Source organism: Theropithecus gelada, chromosome 15 (assembly GCF_003255815.1).
Source record: "Theropithecus gelada isolate Dixy chromosome 15, Tgel_1.0, whole genome shotgun sequence".
NCBI lineage: Eukaryota > Metazoa > Chordata > Mammalia > Primates > Cercopithecidae > Theropithecus > Theropithecus gelada.
Window position 1 is genome coordinate 109,917,516 of NC_037683.1, and position 21,574 is coordinate 109,939,089.

Sequence of the window (21,574 nt, forward strand, 5' to 3'; positions counted from 1 at the left end):
AAGTATTTTACATCCAGCAAAACTGACTTTCAGGTATAAGGGCACAAAACTGTTATTGCAAGAATCTCAGGGAATATTATTCTCACGAACACTTCTTGAAGAATTACCAGACAGTCAGATTCAGACAACCAGAATGACGTGAGGAGCACTGACATTAAGGACTGATGGGGACCATGAAATGTGTAGTTACCTGTGGACCAAGTGAAGTCTAAGAGAAGGGTAGTATATAATGCAATGTCTGTATCTTGGACAAGAAAGACATAGTATATTCATTTTAAAAATGGAAGAAAAGGGAGAGTAGAGGCAAAAACAGATAAACCCTAAATGTTGTCAGTAATCAAACTGTGGTAGTACTGCTATTTTATTCTTTGTGTAATACGGGATAAAGCAAATGAGCAACAATGGGGCATTAAAAGTAAATCATTCCCTATATGCTTGAGAACCAGAATTATCAATATTGTAGAACTGGTATTCAAACATAATAAAGAGGCTAAATGAGAGCTCTATTGCTCAAATTAAGTATCAATACAAAAAAGTGTAAATATAAACTCGAGGTATTTTATCATCACAAATATGTGTACATAAATACATATATAAAAATATATCACAAATATATGTATACATACACATATATATATATATAAATATAAATAGATATATATACAATCTGGCCACTGAAAAGGCCCAGAAATAACCAAGTCAACAGTAGCAATGATCATTACTAGCACCATACTGTGGTCTTGAAACACACTTTCTCTCTAAAAGAAACCAAGACTTCTTGGAATAATGACTGATTGTAGGTCTGGGACAGAAAATGTATGAGATGATCCTGGAACATCTTGTTAAGACTAGACAACAAAGAGGCTTCCAAAATGACTAGCAGCATGCCAAAAGGCTTCAGGAACCAAAATATTCATTTCAGAGACTCCCTTCTATCCACAGATAGGACAACGGAGCCTTAATATTATTAATTGCAATGAATTGGGACCCATTAAATGTGTTTGAATCAATTACTAAGAAAAGAATGGGTCATTCTTATGGCATATAGACATATTTAGTTTTTACTATACTATAAACTGGTAAATAAAGCAAGCAATTAGCATTTTTCCTGTCTCTCATATATGACCTGTGCCACTGGGTAAGCCATAGTAGATGAGGGGAAGTAGTGAAATACCTCTTTACAAAAGCATTCTAAATAATTAAACGAAAATGAAAGGAGATAAACAGAAAATATTTTGCTACTCTGAATGAATGAATAAATAAGTATAGGTATTAAGCATCAATGGCTGCTAGGATCATAAAGAGAGAATAAACATTTTGTGCCTACTATAGTCTTGTTAAACACTTTTATCTTGCCAAACGAACTGAACCTGAGTCTGATCCAGTCTCAGGAACCAACTGCTCTTTTGCAGGTAATATAGAAGACAGAAGAACATGTTTAACTGCATGGAGAGGATGCAATTAGCGAAATACAAACTGAGGGAAACTCTGTAAGAGATGGTCCAGGTACTTCCATAGTTACATTGTAAGGCAATGAAAGGGATGAGGATTCCTGTAGATTAAAAAAGACTGCCTAACATTTTTTAAAAATGTATGAGACTGGACCATAATACCTAGTGATATGGTTTGGCTGTGTCTCCACTCAAATCTCATCTTGAATTGTAGCTCCCACAATCCCCATGTGTCATGGGAGGGACCTGGTGGGAGGTAACTGAATCATGGGGACAGGTCTTTCCCATGCTGTTCTCGTGACAGTGAGTAAGTCTCATGAGATCTGATGGTTTTATAAAGAGGAGTTCCCCTGTACAAGCTCTCTCTCTCTCTTTTCCTGCCACCAACCATGTTAAGACATGACTTGCTCCTCCTTGTCTTCCGCCATGATTGTGAGGCCTCCCTAGCCATGTGGAACTATGAATCCATTAAACCCCCTTTTCTTCTCAGTCTCAAGTATGTCTTTATCAGCAGTGTGAAAACAGATTAATTCACCTAGAGATGCACATTTGGTGATAAAACCATATAAATGTAAATAAGTAATTATTATAGAAGCTAGAATAATTGGTATTTATGGGGGCAGAGGAGTTATGATTTAGAGGGGCACATGGAGGGGGTCCTGGGGTAGATGGCAACATTATCTTGACCTACATGTGGTCTCCCATTTATCCTGCTACCCAACCCTTCCTTATTTGTGCCTCAATGCAGCACCTTGATTTCAGGGCTATTTTACAAGTTAATTCAAAGTATCTCACAGACTACTTGATAAAACAAATATACTTTTTAAAGTTTTCAGAATGTCTTTAGTTACCTAAAAATTTATCCATTGATTCATATGACTGCTCTTGATTGACAGCTTTCTCATTTGAACATTTCATTGGTTTTCTTGGCATGAAAGTGCTATTTTTCTTATTATGGCTAGGCAATTTTGAAGAAAAACTGGTTCTGTCTTTTACAGTTCTTGTTCTATGGCTCTGTTTAGAGAAACTGAAGTGGCTGACAGATAAACTCTCATCTGAGGATGAATAATCATCAATAAACTGAGAGTTATGATCCTCATTTGTTGCACATACTTGGTTTGTTTTGTTCACTGTTTTGGGAGCATTGTGAAGTTCTTTTTTGGTTTCCTTTATTCTCTTAAACCTCAATGAACTCTTCCTTACTCTTGACTTGGAAGAAATTTCAATGTCATCAGATTCATCACTGATATCGCTGGTGCCTTTTCTTTTCACAATAGATTTCAGGGTTGTGTTCTCAGGACTTAACTTTTCTGAAATTATTCCATTTCTTTTGTCATCAGTCTTTCGACCATTATCATTATTTCTAGTTTTTACAGAGTGTTCTGTTTCAGAATCCTCAGCACCCTCCAAGGGTGGCTGAAACCTTATACTACTGTCGGGGAAGCTCTCAGTTGTGTACTGTGTAGGGCAGATGACATCACTGTCTTCTGATTCCGTGTCATGCTGTAAAATGCAATGTTTATCTGTATTTGTAAATTTTTTCTCATCAGACTTAGAAGAAATAGTCTGTTCTAAAGTCTTCTCACTTCTATAAAAAATATGCTTTTCTTTTGGATTTAGGATGTTATCTAATTTCTGATATTTTGAAGTACAAAGAGAGTCCTGATTTTTCTCACAACCAGCATCTTTGGCTTCTGTTGAAAGGCATGTGGGCTGCTCATCAGAACTTTCATCATCAGAGGCAGTATTTCCATCACTGTCCTCAACTGCTTTACATTTTGTTTCAAACAATTTTGAGAAACCACACTGGAGTAAGGTAAGCTGTCCTGGAGAGCTGGAAGCTTTATTTGAATCGGGTGCTCTGTTTTTGGCAGTCTTCACTCCTGCGGCTCCCACTGGCTCTTCATCACTGAAGTCGCTGCAGAGATCACACACTTCCTTTGCCAGTGGCTCTGCAGCTTGTCCTGGACCTCTGCATTCCTGACAGTCAGGCTCTCCAGGCTACAGAAGAAACAATGACAAAAACATCAGAAAACCTCAAGATATAATATGGAATCAAGTGAAAAGGAATCAACTTTGGGCAGGTAATTTAGGTACAAGTGTATCACTTAGTATTTTCTAAAAGTACAACATTTAATAAACATTTAGTAAAGGGTTTAATATCATAGTCTAGTAGTCTTTTCTCTTTCCATGTTGAATATTGTTCCAAAATAAAACAGTTTAAACTGGAATACCATATCATCAAAGTATTTTGAAAAAAACACAAAGTGGAGTGTTTGGCTTCTAAGATGCAAGGACACGTAATTCTGGCCTCGAAAGTGAAAAGCATACAACCTACTGCTTAAGAATTACTGGAGTTTACTGTCATCTAGCAGATACTTCTAATCATGCTTTAAGAATAAGACAGATTACAGGAGTTAACAAGGTAAAGAATTCACGACTGGAAAATTGTTCTAATTGATTAAAAAGGCCAATAGGCTCTTGATCACCAGAAATAAAGAATTTTGAAGTAAAATTTGCTACAAATTTAAATTCAATATGTAACTTTTTCACATTAGTCAGAGTTAAATATACCCTAGTTTTCTAAAACTGAGCCTCTAATAGTAAAATATTGCGGGAAAGTATTATCTGCTAATACTTTTGCCAATATTTGATATTCATATATTTCTTTAAATTTATAAAAATTTCATCCCCAATTTAAAGTCATTGGACTGGTATAAACTGACAGTTAAGACTCTAAAAACAAACAAGAAAAAACCAGAAACAATAACAAAAGCCTTCCACACATGCTTTTCACCTTTAAGATGGCCTTATGATAAAATTAAGATTTGGTGGTACATGAGATGGCAAACTACTAAAAAGATCACAAAATTAAGGAATCAAATAAAATATCTGCTTTCAGTTAGAGAACAACTTTAATATTTGGCTTCAATAATTTTAAATACACATTGGTGGTGATTTTTCCATTTAACTTACCATTTAGTCAAAAATTATTTATTTGGGATGGGTTAGTTATCTAGGTGGTACTGGATTTACAGTTTGGGGTAGTTAAAATTCAGTTTAGCTGTAAATGGCTGAATTGCTCCTGAATTTGTTATATGAATGTTAAATCAGCCTTAATTATTAATTTTACCCATAGTCCTCTGACTTTGTGTCCTTGACTCTTAATTTTTTTTTTTTTATACAGGCTATAAAATGAAGGAAAAAGGAAAAGAAACAAAATTGTCACAGTGCATAGTTTCTAGGTGTTGTAGGCTACAAGCTGAAACATTACATACCATTTCCAGTTTGTGTGCTGGAGGTCCCTCTTTCAACCATGTTGTGGCTGTCATGATCCCTGCTTCCACTTGGCCTTCTCTCTATAATGTCAGTAAGAGAGAATGCAGATAGCCATGCAACACAGGGGGTAGCCACAACCAGATAAGCAATAGCAAGGCATGCTGTTCTTGAAGTTAAGAAAGAAACATTGCATGCAGCTTGCTTTAGCATTCTTAAAGTTATTTTTCAACTTGCTAATTAAGAAACTCATATATAAACATTTATAAAACATTTAAAAAATACTCTTAATTCTTGTCTTAAAGTTTACTTTTACAGACACAGAAAACTAACACTTTCCAGCCAACTTCATTAAAAGTACTAGTGGGGAGAGGGAGAGTGAAGAAATGTTATATATTTACCCAGTATGATATCCGTAACAACCATTCCCATATAATAATTATGGTAAGGACATATTAACATTTCAAACACTACAATGTTGAATATTGGGAACTTGATATTCTAGCCTATATTGTTACTATATTTATTGTTCATATTCATTTGAAAATATCCCTTAGGTGTAGGAGGCATCAAAATAAAAAGGTCCATCCTACTATGAAATGAAAAACAATATTCCAGTTATATAACAGGCTTGCTACATCTTTGGGAAAGTATTTGGACTTTAAAGCTTCTGGTGTATCATTTAGCAGAAGTTCTAATGGCCTAGATTCTAGAATATTAAATTCTCCTCAAAAGGAAATCAATTCACTTTTTAAGGCTGTATGTGTTGCTAGAGCAAGAAGAAATAATACTATCATCACTACAGTTACAAATGCCCAACTGAAGAATACACAGACATACTAATGGTTCCAGCCACTTGGTATCCAGGGCAATGAGTGAGACTATCCCCTATGGAACTCTAGGGAATGACAAATGGTTTATGAATTGCTGCAAGTCCTTTACTCTCCATGCCTGGAGGCTATTACAGCAATGGGATGGGAAGCCTCACTCCCAGGCTACCATTTATCTCTGTAACAGAAGCTAAATGGCTACAACAGGTGAAAGTGGCAGTACTAGAAATCTTAAAGCTGCTGAAACTCCCTTATTGTAGATAAATGGCCATTCCAGTCTTAAGCTGCTTAGGCCAAACACCTTGGAGCCATCCTTAACTTCTCTCTTTTTCTCATACCTTGTATCTGACCCATCAGCGAATCCTGTCAATGCCAGCTGGATAATATATACACCATCAAGCCACTTCTCACGCCACCCGCCACCATCACCCTGGCTCAAGCCAACATCATCTCTCAGCTAGATTACTGTAGTATCCTCTTAACTGGCTTCTTGCTTATGTCCTTGTACTTCTATAGTCTAGTTTTCAATAGTAAGTCAAGCTAATATAAATCAGACTATGTCATCTTTCTGTTCAGAACCCTCTAACTGCTTTTTGTCTCATTCAAGTAAAAGTCAAAGTTCCTGCATGGTCTGGCTCTCTGTCATCTCTCTGGCTCCATCTCTTGCTCTCTTGCTTACCCCACTCTAACCAGTCTGGCCTCCCTGACACTGTGAGATCACATGGGGCATGTTCCTCCTTCAGGACCTCTGCATTTGTTTCCCCTGTCTAAAACACACCTTCCTCCCTCACCTCTTTGAACACTCAAATGCAGCCCTCAGAGTGAGGACTTCCTTGGCTACCCCATCTAAAACTGCAATGCCCCTTCCCTGACAGTTTCCATTTCCCTTCCCTGTTCTATTTTCTATCCTTAGAATCTACCTATCATAATACATTCTGTATTTTACTTATTTATTCTGTTTATCATTTGTCTTCCCATATAGAAAGTAGACTTCTGGTAGACAGCATCATTTTGTCTATTTTGTTCTTTTATGTATGTACCAGCTCTATGAACAGTACCTGACATTTCGCAGATGCTCAACAAATATTTGTAAAATGAACCCTCAATGTCTATCTTTGAAGAGAAACCATAATATAGATAATGGAAAGTCAATGCAAAACAGAATGAAACTGCCCAGAAATCATAAGATTGTAAGTGTAAATATTCAAATTTTTACTTCTTAAAACATTTTAAAACAGATTTTATACAACCTTTAAAAATTAAAAATGTCTCACATGACGTGAAATACTTCTTTTACTTTATGATATGTGCTCCCATTATATGGGGCTAATAATAATATTTAGAAGCACCTTTGGACCAAAGCAGCATGAATCTAACCAACCCTGAATAAGTTTACATTCTAAATGATGACAAATGAGTAATTTTAATTCAAAATTTAACTTAATAATCAAGTGCCAATGATATGCCTAGCCAGACAAATGTAGGACATGGATGACCTTGTCACCCCTTATTAATATCAATTAGAAAATAGGTTAATATCCTTAGTATTCTGGTATATTAAAGAACTTAAAGATATTTTTAAAAAAGAAAATGTAAGACATGGATGGTCCTGTCATCAATAAACACTTCTGAAGGTGAAACAAGATATTCTTAGAATAACCAGTGAACAAGAGACTTTTTTTTTTGAGTCGGAGTCTTGCGCTGTTACCCAGGTTGGAGTGCAGCGGCACAATGAACAAGAGAACTTTTTCTACTTAATAACCTGTCATCCTGATACGTCTCACATAACACTTGTTTAACAAAGAAATAGGTGGTTATTCTGATAAACACAGATAACTATGTCATAATATATGACAGAAAACAGGATAAATAATGTAATGCTAATACTATAGATAATGACTTTAACGTGAATATAAGCATGTCAAGTAGTACTCTGAGATGGAGGTAGCAGCTGGGTTTGGGAGCTGGAGGGCAAACAAACTTATTGACATGAAAAGAGAAACTGGAAAGAACAAATTCATAAAAGAAACAGTGTATTTAAAAAGCAAGGGGAAAAAAACCCAAAAAGCAGGACTCAAATGGGTCACTGAATTCAGAATCAAATGTAATTACTATAAAAGAGAAACTCAGCAGTCTACATCAGAAGTTGTACAATAGTAATAATATTTATAGGATTCAAATAATATATACTTTCCTCCCCCCGGCCATCCATGGTGTACTGCTGAACTTGTTCAGCGTACGATTCCTGACATTACGTGGTTATTATGTAAACGTTCTCTTCCACCTCCGGAGAAGATGGTTCAAGTTCCTCAAGGACAGGAACCAACTGCTCCTTGAACTGTCTTTATGGTACTTACTGAACAAATTAAGTACATTAAGATTTTACTACAAAGTCATGGAAATCAAGAGAAATATCCTGAAGTCCTCTAAGACTCAGTTTCCTCATCGATCCCATGAGGAGGTTGAAAAAGATAATATTCCAGGATTTTATGATACCTGTATGAATATCAATTAGAAAATAGTTAATATCTTTAGTATTCTGCTATATAAAAGAACTTAAAAGAGTTTTTTAAAAAAGGATATAAAATATTTGTTTGAAGAATAAGAAACATCTGTATGTTGAGGATGAACACAACGGGAGAGTTTAAAATATTGGTGTGGAATTTTTATTGGGAACAGAAAACAAAAAATCTCCGTGAGACATGAGAGTACATCTCAGGGAGTATTTGGTGACTTTTAATCAAAACACATTTTATGTTTTTGTTTATTTAGGAAAACCTCTTTTTTTAGTTCCTGACTTCAGCAGCTGTTTTCAAAACAATAAGCTTCTCTCTGCCTATCTTAAAACGGCCTTGGAGTTCATACTGCCCTGTATATACGTTCATGTGTGTGCATTATGTGTAATTATGCATGGGAAAACCTTAGTTTAGAGGTATAATAATTCATTTCTTATTCTCTACAAGTAAAAAGTCCAAGGCATTTTTGATAAAGAAAACCAAAAGTTTCTCTGAAAAGGCAACAGCAATTGTATTTCAAATTTCCTGAGGAAGAAAAACTGTATTTAAGATATTATTGAAAAGGTTAGAGAAGATGATCACACCTCCAGAATGTCCTTTGTAAGACAAGATCCTTGGGACCTCAGTTTGAAGAGGTTATGGATCCCAAAAAGCTCTCCTTGATGCTCTTTAGATCCTTGAACTGCTTCAAAATATCGTTTGGCATTTTCACTTCCAACCACCACGCAGTGAAGTTGCTAAAACAGAAAAAACACAAGATATTTCTGAAGTGTTTGCTCCAACAACATGTCAGAATTTCCTGGCATTCCCTGTACACACAGCTTTAGCTGGAGCGGGCAGAACCTCCTGAGGGAGGAAATTTTGTTTTAATTTCCCTGCAGATGTTGCCATTATGGTGAAATAATAATCATCTGGCCAGTATTATTGAGACAGAGATCTTGTTTTCCTATTTTATCTGTTTTCTAACAACTGAGTCAAGATTACATCTCTATGGAATATCCACCTGACATAAATGTTTAATAATAAAAGCATACATTTGAATTCACTTTTCTCCTTTTAAAACTCTTATTATAACAGGAACTACTAAAACTGGCAGAAGTAATCACTATATCACTAAAGTTAAATTACAATCTCAAGTAATGATACGATAACCACCTTGGTGTCAAACTAACTGTGGCTGGACTACATTGTCTACCAACAGCAAAAGCCCTATCACTGCTTTAAGAAACACTGCATCTTTGACATAATTTTGAATACAGAAAGAACACTGACATGGAACATTTAAAAACACCACTTCAGTATCAACATTAATATGCACTTTCTAATTGCTGGATATTTTACTAACTGTAATATAAATATATAAAATTAAAATACAATCTGATTAACCCCAGGAGTATTTTAAAATTTCTTGAAAGAAAAAAAGAATGCACAGAATGTAAAATAACTTCAGTCCATTGATGGAGAAATTAGTAAAAAAAGATGCTTAAGGGCCGGGTGCAATGGCTCAAGCCTGTAATCCCAGCACTTTGGAAGGTGGAGGTGGAGGCAGGCAGAACACTTGATTTCAGGAGTTAGAGCCCAACCTGGCCAACGTGGTGAAACCCCTTCTCTACTAAAATACAAAAATTAGCTGGGCATGGTGGTAGGCATCTGTAATCCCAGCTACTCGGGAGGCTGAAGCAGGAGAATCACTTGAACCTGGTGGAGTCTGCAGTGACCCAAGGTGGCCATTGTACTCCAGTTTGGGTGACAAAGACTCCGTCTCAAAAAAAAAAAAAAAAGAGAAATGATGCTTACCTATTGAGATTATCATCAGAGTTCATTTGCACTGTAATAAGTGATTCTAGGCAACTAAAATTTTTGTTTATAACAGCTGCCATTTATTGAATATTTATTACACGTGTAGCATTTTATTTCCATACTCTTACTTAATCCTTACAACTTTATGTCATCTCAATTTTAGAAATAAAATAACTAAAATTTCTCTATTTTAAAAATAAAGTAACTTAAGTTTAGAGAAATTAAGTGACTTGCTCACAGCTGCCAGCTAAGTGTCATTCCTAGAATTTGTACCTTGGTTTGGCCGAATCTAAAATTTATACTATTAACTAATTTCTCACTTTCAAGACACCTCTCTTAAAACAAAACCCTCGGGACCTTCACTTAAAGAAGTTATGGATCAACATACCAACTTGATCAGTTTGACACCAAATGTCCAGAAACATGGGCTGTAATCTTGGGAGCACAAAATTACAATAACAATTGATGCAAGTGACAGCCCAGGGACCTACCGATTTTCCCCTTGTTACCGAACTACCTTAAACACCGATAATGTCAGACTGTAGGACCTGTAACTATAATCACCAAGGTAATTTGTAAGCCTCAATTTGAGTCTTTATAAGCTTCCTAGCAAAGTTTTATCACAAAATTTATAAAAAGCACATTAGTTTGCACTAAAGTGGCTCCAGTAAAAGTGGAAACCAGGTGCTTCCATCTGTAGGCTAACTATAAAAAAAAATCATGTTAAAATTCAAGAGGGTAGGGGAAAAATTAGTAATTAGAAAATGTAGCTTAATTTCTAGCTTATGAAAAATCCATATAAGGGAGAAAATGCTTGGATCTCATCATAACAACAGACAAAGAAAGAAGTAAAAAGAAAACAACATTTATGATGTTAAGAAGTTCATGGCCATTCTTCCAACTTCAAGGCCAGCAGTGTGGCATCTTCGTATTTTTCTCTCTGACTCTTTGCTTCCTTACCATGGGTTATTAGGCAGTAGGGTCAGAGAAAGCAGAGATGAAGATGTGCACATCTGACCCTTATTTAAAAAACCCTTGTGATTACACTGGCCCATCTGGATAACCCAGGTGGTTTGGGGGATTACGATGTGAGCATCTTTGGGAGACTATTATTCAGCCTACCACAGTAAAGAAGTGCAAAAAGAAGGATGGGAGCAAGTCGAAATGACACACAAGCCACCCTAATGGGTGCCCACTGGCCAAATATAAGACAGTGTCAACATTAAAGTAAATAGTGATATTCAATGTGTTGTAATCTGTTACTAAAATGGGAAGCCATGAGACCACACAAATTAAATAGAAGGGAAAGCTCTTTTTTTAATGGTAGAGTTCCAAAGAACAACCAAGAAGGATAATGGAAAAAGAAAAGTCACCACCTGACAACCATTACAGTGGTAGCTGATTCAGGCGGGAATCACAAATGAACACTAAGGGTTATGGGTGCAGGCTTGATGAGCAACTGGCAGTCTCAGAGGATCTCCTCATAAATTACACATCAATTACAAAGAAAAAAATAGTAACTTTGCAGTGGAGAAACTCAGCAGACACAAACTTGACCTGTGATCAAGGTTAGTAGGGCAAGTCACCCTCATGTGCCTTCTGACTGATGCAACGAGAAGAGCACAGTATCGTGTCTGTGGTATTCCTGCCAATACTGCTTGGCCTCAGTCTGGACATGAGGAAATATCAAATGGGCCTAGACTGAAGGACATCCTACACAAAGGCCTTATTCTTTAAAATTGTCACGGTCTTGAAAGACAAAGCCTGGGTAATATTCTAGGTTGAAAAAAACTGAAGAGACACCAGTAAATGGAGCCATGATCCTTGATGAAATCCTGGACCAGGAAGGAAAAAAGAGACACTGCTGGGAGAGCTGGGGAAATTGAATGGGTCCTGTGGATTACAGCATGATGTTTTATCAATGTTAATTTCTTGATGTGAATAACTGCACTTTGGAGAGGAATGTGGGGAGTGAGGAAAGCGAGTTGTAGAACTGTATATACAACTGAGTGTTTAGAACGCATAAAACTGTTTTTTATGTATATTTAAGTAGGAGTGGGGAATATATACTAGAAATACATGTATATATTATTTGGGGAAATACATACTGGAAAATTTAGAGTATTGCTTCTTTGGGGAAATACATGCTGATGAGAAGTCTAACTCTCTCTCAAATGACTCAGAAAAAGAATAAAGACAATAGCTGAGACAAAGAGAAAGCAGGTGTGTAAAATGTCAGCAAATAGGGAACTTGAGTGAAGCTAATTGGGGGTTCTTTCTGCTATTCTTGCAATTCTTCTGCAAACACTTCTAAATAACATTTACACACACACACACACACACACACACACGAGATGACTTTCTGAATGCCAAACTTTAGATTGCTTAAATGCTCCAAACCTGAAGGAGCACAGCTGCTGTATAAGTGATGTTTATATTTTTAAAATGTATAAAATATCTGATTGCATCATCACAACAGATGCAACAAAAGATATCAAAATAAAAGTCCCTCATGAACAATACAGGTCACTCCTTATTAGTCTAACCAGTGCTGTAATGTTTAGGTGCATCCTCCTAGATATCTTTCAATGAAGTTAAAGCTATTTATACATACAGATGCTCCTTAATTGATGATGGGACTATAACTAGATAAACCCATTGTAAGTTGAAAACACCATTAGGTCTAAAGTAGGTTTTGGACTCACGATAGGCTTATCTGGATGTGGCCCCATCGTAAGTAGAGGAACATACTTCATACATAAACAGGTATCATTTTAGCACCATAATAAAACTGAAAAAACATTAAGTTGAACCATGTCATAAAACAGTCTGTCACACAGCAACAGCTTTATTTGTAAACACACTGAAACACTGTAGATATTGTTCTATATATTGCTTTTTTGACTCACTTAAAAGTGTCTTCAGACATCTTGCCACATCAGTACATTTGATCTGACTACAATTTTTTAAAATTTTGCTGTCACGAAGTAATATAGGTATCAGAATTTATTCTGTTACTGTCGGACATTTAGGTTGTTTCCTTTGTTTTTTAAACAAATGAGAGCAATGCTAAGTAAAAACCCTTATCACCCTTCACTGTACATATGTGAGAGGATTTCTATCAGTTAGGTATGGAGCCTCGACAATACCTACACCAGCTGTACTCTCAACAATAGTGTATGAGCATCTCTCAAATGCCCCAACCAACAATGAACAGCACCAATCTCCCCAACCCCACAAAAAACACCTCGATATGCATTTTTTTAAAAAGCTTTCGCAGAATATACAATGCAAATGGTCTCATTTTCTCTCTCTAGATTATGAGTGTGGTTAGAAAGATCTTTTCACATATGTGTTAACCACTTGCATTTTTTTCTTCAGTGAAAAGCCTATTATTCTTTTTATTGGTTTGTAGGTCAGACAGTTTGGCTGTGTCCCCACCCAAATCTCATCTTGAACTGCAGCTCCCATAATTCCCATGTGCTGTGGGAGGGACCCAGTGGGAGATAACTGAATCACGTGGGCGGCTTCCCCCCTACTGTTCTCGTGGTAGTAAGTCTCATGAGATCTGATGGTTTTATAAGGGGAAACCTCCTGCTTTTGATTCTCATTCTCTTTGCCTGCCTCCATGTAAGATGTGCCTTTCGCCTTCTGCCATGATTGTGAGGTCTCCCCAGCCATGCAGAACTGTGAGTCCATTAAACCTCTTCTTCTTTATAACCCAATCTCTGGTATGTCTTTATCAGCAGCATGAAAACAGACGAATACAGTGGGAGTTCTTTATATTTTGCAGCTGCTGCTCTTTTATTACATGTATGGCAAACATTTGCTCCTAGACTCTCTTTGAATTTGGTTTGCAGTTCCTTTGTCATACAGAAGTTTCATACAAAAATATAGTCAAATTTACTTGGTATTTGCCTTAGAGGCTCTACTAGTTTCCCAATTCTGCTGTAACAAAGTACTACAAATTGGATGTCTTAAAACAATAGAAATTTATTTTCTCATAGTTGTGGAGGCTAAATCTGAAATCAAGGTGTCCACAGAGCCATGCTCTGCCTGAAGATTCTAGGGAATGATCCTTCCTTGCCTCTTTCTAACTTCTGGTAGCTTCTGGCAGTTGCTGGTAATCCATAGCATTCTTTGGCTTGTGGTGGCATCACTCCAATCTCTGCCTCCATTGTCACATGGTGTTCTTCCTCTGTGGCTGTCTGTATACAAATTTCCCCCTTCTTATAAGGTATCAGTCAATGGATGACAGCCCATTCTCATCCAGTGTGACCTCATCTTACCCTCATCTGTAAAGACCCTACTTACAAATAAGATCACATTCACAGGTACCACGGCTTAGGACTTCAACCTATCTTTTGAGGGGAAAGGACGCAATTGACTCAAAACAGATGCTTCGTAAAAGATTTTCATATTTATGTTCATGAGAGATATTCATCTGTTATTTTCTCTTCTTGCAATGTCTTTGTCAAGTTTGGTATCAGGATTCTTCCGTCTTTGTGAAATAAGTTGGAAGTGTTCCCTCTTCCTCTGTTTTCAAAAACAATATTAAGTGTTTGACAGAATTTACCACTGAAGTCATCCGGGCTGGAATCTATCTTTGTGGGAGAGTTCTGAATTAACAATTTAGTTTCAACCAGTCTGGGCAACATAGTGAAACTGTCTCTACAAAAAATAAAAATAAAAAATTAACTTGGTGTGTTGGCACACACCTATAGTGCCAGCTACTCGTGATGCTGAGGTGGGAGGATCATTTGAGCCTCTCACAGTTTTGGGAGCCAGAAATCTGCAATCGGTATCACTGAACTGAAATCAAGGTGTTGACAGGACCACACTCCTTCTGGAGGCTCTAGGAAAGAATCTATTTCTTGCCTCTTCCAGCTTGCGGTGGCTACCAGCATTCCTTAGCTTCTGGCACACCACTCCGATCAATGCCTCTGTGGTTACATTGTCTTCTCCTCTTCTGTGTCAAACTGTCCTCCAGCTCTTTCTTATAAGGACACTTGTGGTTAATCCAAGATAATCCCCGAATCTCAAGACCCATAATTTAATCACACATGCAAAGATTCCTTTTCCATATAAAGTACCATTCACAATTTCCAGGGATTAGAAATTGATATTTTTGAAGGCCAGTATTCAGCCCACTATACTGCCTTTTTCAAAGTGTTTACTTTCCTAAACTGTTGGGTAATTATTTCTGGCTGGGATATTCATCTGCTTTTAAATACTTCACACGCTTATCTCTGTCTACTGCAGTGCTTATCTGAAAAATAGTGGAGGGTGCAAGTAATTAGGCTTCTGGGCAACAGGAGGGACTTTCTTCTGAATATTAGAAATATTTGGAGCTCTGTCTTGCTTCTTTGCTTCCAGTACTTCTACTTATTGTTCTCACTTGAGAGTAAACACCTCTGCTGGCTGTAATTTGGTCCAAACGGGATAAGATTATAAGGGATAAACTGTCTTGTTACACCATCAGTGACACCCCAAGGCTTCCTTCTTTTTTAGTAGCTGCTGACTCTAAGCTTGGAATATCCAGAGGCTGCACCTACCTTTTCAGTAGTTTTCTTCTGACTAAGTTTAGGTTGGCTTCTTCCTTCAATCTGATCCCAACTTCCTTGTCTTTTAGGACTCCTTACAATTTTGGAGCCACCAAGAAAACTCTTCTTGCTTTCTAACATTTTTACAGGTTTTTTCTTTTTTTTAAAGAACATAATTTTTTTTTTTTTTTTTGTCCCCGCAAAAGATTGAAGGCCAACCTGGGAGGCTAGAAGGTATGCTCCATTGGTTTAAATTCCAAACTATCTTTAAACCATATTTAGTGCCTTTTCCTTACATGATTGCCATTTTCTCTTTATTTGTGTCATATAAAGTTCTTAAATTACCTCATCTTCTGAAGACTCTTTTATTATATACTACTGTGTAATGTATATTTTATAACAAGACATTTCATTTCATTAAATGAGTCAGATGAATAGGTAAAAAAGAAATGTATACAGTAATGGACCGAAAAAAATTACTACATAATTGAGGAAAGACTCTTACTTGAGAGAAGTCTAAGACAGTACTCAAAAGAACAGCTCCTAAGATGAGTAACTTCCCACTTTTTCCCAAGGTTGGTTAAATAGGTTAGAAAAAAATAATTTTCAAGTAGTTGTGCTATACCAAAAAAAAAAAAAAAAGATCAACTGTTTATTATAGAGCTAAAAGCTTTAAGAAAAACAAAAACTGCTGTGTATGACTCTATTTTTAGAATGAAGAAAATAGCATAAATTTAAGATTGGATCACCACTCTTAGGTTAACTACCAACACATGTGGCAGATGTTTGCTCTTAAATAGATGCCAACTGAACATATAGGAAGCAATTCAAATGCAATATTTACGATTACACTTGAACCTTATTCCAGATTGTCTCAAGTATCCAGTTGTAAACTAAATAAATATTGTTTGTTTAGAGGCATAAATGAAGTAGTAATTGATATGCCAAGCATATTTAAGAGTTAATGCAATTTTAGACAAATATTACAAGTACCAGGAAAGTAGTTAGCACACTTAAGTTCTGTTCCTATAATTTCATTTACTGGCACATCTCTGGGGTCCTAGTTTCATCATGTACAGTATGTACCTCTAAGGCAGTGCTCCCTAATCTTCATGTGATGGCACCTATAGAGAATGGTAACATATGAATATCTACCTGGTGTAAAAAGAAGAGGTTAGTCAAGGCTGGAAGCTAGCTGATATGGTTTTGCTGTGTCCCCACCCTAATTTTATCTTGAATTACAGTTCCCATAATCCCCACGTGCTGTGAGAGGGATCTGGTGGGTAAGTGAATCATGGGGCAGTTATACCCATGCTGCTGCTTCCATTACAATGAGCTCTCAAGAGATCCGAAAGTTTTATAAGTGGCTTTTCCCTCTTTGCTCAGAACTTCTCCTTCCTGCCATCATGTGAAGAAGGGCACGTCTGCTTCCCCTTCCACCATGATGGTAAGTTTCCTGAGGCCTCCCTCACCATGTGGAACTGTGAGTCAATTAAACCTCTTTCCTTTATAAACTACCCAGTCTTGGGCAGTTCTTTATGGCAGCATGAGAATGAACTAACACACAGGCTTAGGTACCCTTGCTGTCCAGAAAGCTGTGGGACCAACATCTCAGTGCACCTGTAGCCCATTTGTGGTAAACCATTATATCTTGGCCTGTAGTTTGGGGAGCTGTGACCTTGCTACTCAAACTGTGGGCTGCTGATTAGTTTTACTAGGACTCTTGGGAGCCAGTTAAATATTCCACATCATGAGCTCTACCTCAGACCTACTAAATCAGAATCAGTATTTTGACAAGATCCCTAGGTAATTTGCATGTACACTAAAGTTTAAGAGGCACTACTCTAGAAAACTTTCAGCTCAAAAATTCAATGAACCCAAAAATTAATCTGTTTCATAGAAGTGTATTCAAGGGTATTTTTTATGACCTTATTAAATTCTACATGATACAGTAAAATTTAAAACTTTCATATTATACAAGTTTTTCCTAATTTTTAAAAACATAAATGTTGACCTCTGAAACAGAAGGGAAACATATTTACCTGCTTGTATACCTGTCGTAAATACATGATTTCCTCCACAGTTCCCAAGGATATCAGCCTAAGCACTTTGACATCTCTACACTGTCCAATCCTGTATGCTCTGTAAAAAGATTAAAAATACAAACAAAAATCAAGTGAAACAACTTTGGGTTCAAGAGGTAGCTCGGGAACATAAAAATGGAAAATTATTAAAATTTTAATTAATTTAAAAATAAACATTTTATGTTTATGCTATGTTATTTAGTAATAATTAAAAAATTCAAATTCATATAAAAAGATGTTATTAAGGAGAAAAGTATTATAGAAAACCTACGAATATCAACTTCATTTCTGTTATAAACATCACCTTCCACTGTTTAAAAACTTTTCCTAAATTTAGGTTTTTCTTTTATAGCAGCTTTAAGCTTACAGATTGTTCCCCAAAGCTTTCATTTATATAAAAATCCCCAAAATGCCAACTAATCCATAGAGCCAGAAAGTAGACTAGTGGTTGCTTGTGGATAAGGGGATGGGGAAGAATGGGAGGGGTGGGTCACAAAGGGGCAGAAGGAAAATTCTGGGGTGATGGGTATGTTCATTATGTTAATTGTGGTGATGGTTTCACAGGTACATAACTCAAAACTTATCAATTGTATACTTTAAGTATGTACAGTTTATTTTATTGCATGTCAATTATACTTTATTAAAACTATTAAAAAGTAAAAAAACCCCACAACTTAGCAAAAAGTAGTTAATCAACTGGAAAGTCTATGGAAGTGCTGGTTTACAGTCCTTATCCACAGAGATTTCAATTCAGTAGATCTGACTGAATCACTCAGTTGACTGGCATCCAAGGTGTTTCCATACAGCCCATGGATGGTTTTAATTAGTGCTAATTAAAGTTCTAAACTGATTCATCACAGTGGTTTAGCTGTGGGTCTATTCCCCACAGCTTCTCTCACATGGAGGCTTTATACGATGCTCTGTATGAGCACCCAATGCCTGTTACAGTTGCTGAGGGGAACCGGGGCAAGGCCATACTGCCTATATGCTTGAAAACGTTACAATTCGGGGGAAATTTATCTTTGAACTCGTAAGGTCGGCCATATGTTATATTTGATGTTCTCTCTGCCTCCTTTACCCACCCCTCCTCACAAAGGACTTTTACTAGAGGACATCTCTGGATCGTGCAAATCTTACATCTCCAGCAGGAAATGGTGGCTCCTGCGACGCAGCACCGCCAGGGGTAAGGTACTGCATTCTCACTTCCATTCTGTAACCTGGAGGCAGAGGAGAGGGGCTCAGCATCCCCTTCTCTCCTACAATGTACAATGCGTTTGGGTTCTAAAGAAAATCAGAAATGGATCTAAGAAAATGTTCTTCGGATGTATGCTTAAGCCAGTTGTTTGGTGAATGGGAGAGATTCCATTAGGATGCATATCCTTCAATCTTTACAGACAAACATTTTAGACACGTGTTACTGTGCGCCTAAGCTTCACCATTTCTTGATCCACAAAGCAGGGATTTGTGAGTGATGAGTCTCTCACCATGTGGAGACAAGTGCTGAGGAACTGTCATACAACAGGTAGGTCATCAGCTTTATTTCTGTTCTTAGTTCCTGCTGTCAGTCAGTGGAAGGAGAGGGAGAGGAAAAGGAATGCTAGTTACTCAGTTTTATTGTGAACTAACTTTCAGTGAATACCAAAGCACAGTACACTGTGCTTTGAAGAATACTGGGATAATTAATATGTCTCGATGACCTAATGAAAAAGTACAAAATACAACAAATGTCGTAAGACCAAAAAAAGGGGCAGAGGGAGATTTTTCTGTGGTTTTCATTTTGACCAATTTCCTTGACAGCTGTCTGTGGAGAGAGGTTGATAAAAAGTGTTAGCTTTGCAGTAAGACCGTATGGATTCAGATCCTGACCCTGCTACTTACTGGTTGTGACCCTGAGCAAGTTACCTAAAGTGCACTGTGCCTTAGCTTTCTCATAAGTAAAATGGGTATAACAGTGCCCATCACAGAGGATATTCTGAGTATTAAATGAGATAATCCATGGAAAGCACCAAGAATGACAGTTCCTACCTTACCATAAACACTCAGTAAGTGTAGCCATTATTCCTTTGTCCTTATTTTTCCAAATGTATTTGAATAAAATTGTACACAAAGTATTATTATAAATAAATATTGTTATTGGTTAGATGGCCTTTCTGCTTCTTAAGCGTTCCTATGTATTTGCCTTTTTCCCTCAGATTAGACTTTTCAAAAGTGTCTCCATTTTACTCTTTTCAATGAATTAGTTAATATTTATATTATGTTCGTTTTTATCTTAATAATGTAATAACGCATATAATTCTATTGTCTTTACTTTGTTCCTTTTCTAGTTTTCTAAATTATTCTTTTACTTTCCGTCTTTCTTTTTTAATAAATGAATTTAAAAATTGAAATTAGCATCAGAATTTAAATATTGATCCACAGTAATTTCATTGTTATTTCTAAACAGCAAGTTTTTCTCTCTTGATTTCCTCTTATGGTGGCAAAATATACGTAACAAAAATCATTTTAAGCAATTTTAAGTGTACAGTTAAGTGGCATTAGGTATATCCACACTGTAATGCAACTATAACACCTATATAGCTACAGACACTTTCCAAACTGAAACTCTGTACTCATTCAACAGTAACTCCCCATTCCCCAGTCCCCCAGCTACTAGCAACTACCATTCTCTTTTCTGTCTCTGTGAATTTGATGACTAGGTACAACATGAAATCATACAATCTTTGTCCTTTTCTAGCAAAAACAGGTATTCATTCTTTGTAGCTGATATTAGAGGAAAAACAATTCAATCATGATACCACTGAGGATGATGTTAGCTCTGGCTTTTTCATAAATGACCTTACATTGAAGTAGTTTCCCTTTTTTTTTTTTAATTGAGACGGAGACACTCTGTCGCCCAGGCTGGAGTGCAGTGTTGCAATCTCAGCTCACTGCAACCTCCATTTTCCAGGCTTAAGTGATTCTCGTGCCTTGGCCACCCAGGCAAGCAGCTGGGACTACAGGAGCACACCACCATGCCTGGCTAATTTTTATATTTTTTTGTAGAGATGGGGTTTCATCATGTTGGTCAGGCAGGCCTTGAACTCCTGACCTCAAGAGGCGCAAGCCACCGTGCCTGGCTTGTTTCCTTTTATTTTTAATGTGTTGTTTTTGTCATCTTTAAAAAGATGTTGAATTTTGTCAAATACTTTTCCACATCAATGAAATGATTGTGTGTCTTTATTCCTTTATTCATTACTGTGGCGTATTACACTGATTTTTGAAGGATGTTGAACTATTTTTGAATTCCAGGAATAAATCCTACTTTGTGTATCATCCTTTCAATATGCTGCTGAATTCAGTTTGCTAGCATTTTACGGAGTATTTTTGCATTAACATTCATAAGGATTATTGGTCTGTAGTTTTCTTTCTTGCAGTCTTTGATTTTGGTATTGAAGTAATGCTGGCTTTAGAGAATTAATTGGAACGTGTTTCTTCCTCTTCAGTTTTTTGGAAGTGTTTGAGAAGCACTGGTGCAAATTCTTCTTTTTTTTTTTTGAGACGGAGTCTCACTCTGTTGCCAGGCTGGAGTGCAATGGCTCAATCTTGGCTCACTGCAACCTCCGACTCCCTGGTTCAAGTTATTCTCCTGCCTCAGTCTCCCGAGTAGCTGGGATTACAGGCATGTGCCACCATGCCCAGCTACTTTTTGTATTTTTAGTAGAGACGGGGTTTCACCGTGTAGGCCAGGATGGTCTCGAACTCCTGAACTCATGATCTGCCCACCTCAGCCTCCTAAAATGCTGGGATTACAGGCATGAGCCACCGTGCCCGGTTGGATTGGTGCAGATTCTTTAAATGCTTGGTAGAATTCACCAGTAAAGTCTTAAGGTCCTGAGCTTTACTTTGTTCAGAGGTTTCTGATTTACTGATTCAATTTCCTTAAATAGTCATAGGTATATTCAGGTTTTCTACGTCTTCATGACATTCTTCCTAGATGTATATTTCTAGCAATTCATCCATTTCATGTAGACTATTCAATTTGTTGGTACGCAAATGTTCACAGTACTCTCTTATACTCCTTTTTATTTCTGTAAA

At 36.8% G+C, this 21,574-nt stretch overlaps 1 protein-coding gene across 1 annotated transcript in view; it reads right to left on the reverse strand.

The window, feature by feature from the left end:
- Nucleotides 1-21,574, reverse strand: part of ERCC6L2 (ERCC excision repair 6 like 2) — a 191,260-nt gene that overhangs the window by 32,767 nt on the left and 136,919 nt on the right. Inside the window, exons 17-20 of the mRNA XM_025360047.1 lie at nt 17,459-17,558; nt 8,658-8,810; nt 4,730-4,810; nt 2,303-3,452 (exon numbers count right to left, since the gene is read on the reverse strand). Coding sequence (XP_025215832.1) covers nt 2,303-3,452; nt 4,730-4,810; nt 8,658-8,810; nt 17,459-17,558 — 1,484 coding nt within the window. The remainder of the gene's footprint in view (nt 1-2,302; nt 3,453-4,729; nt 4,811-8,657; nt 8,811-17,458; nt 17,559-21,574) is intronic.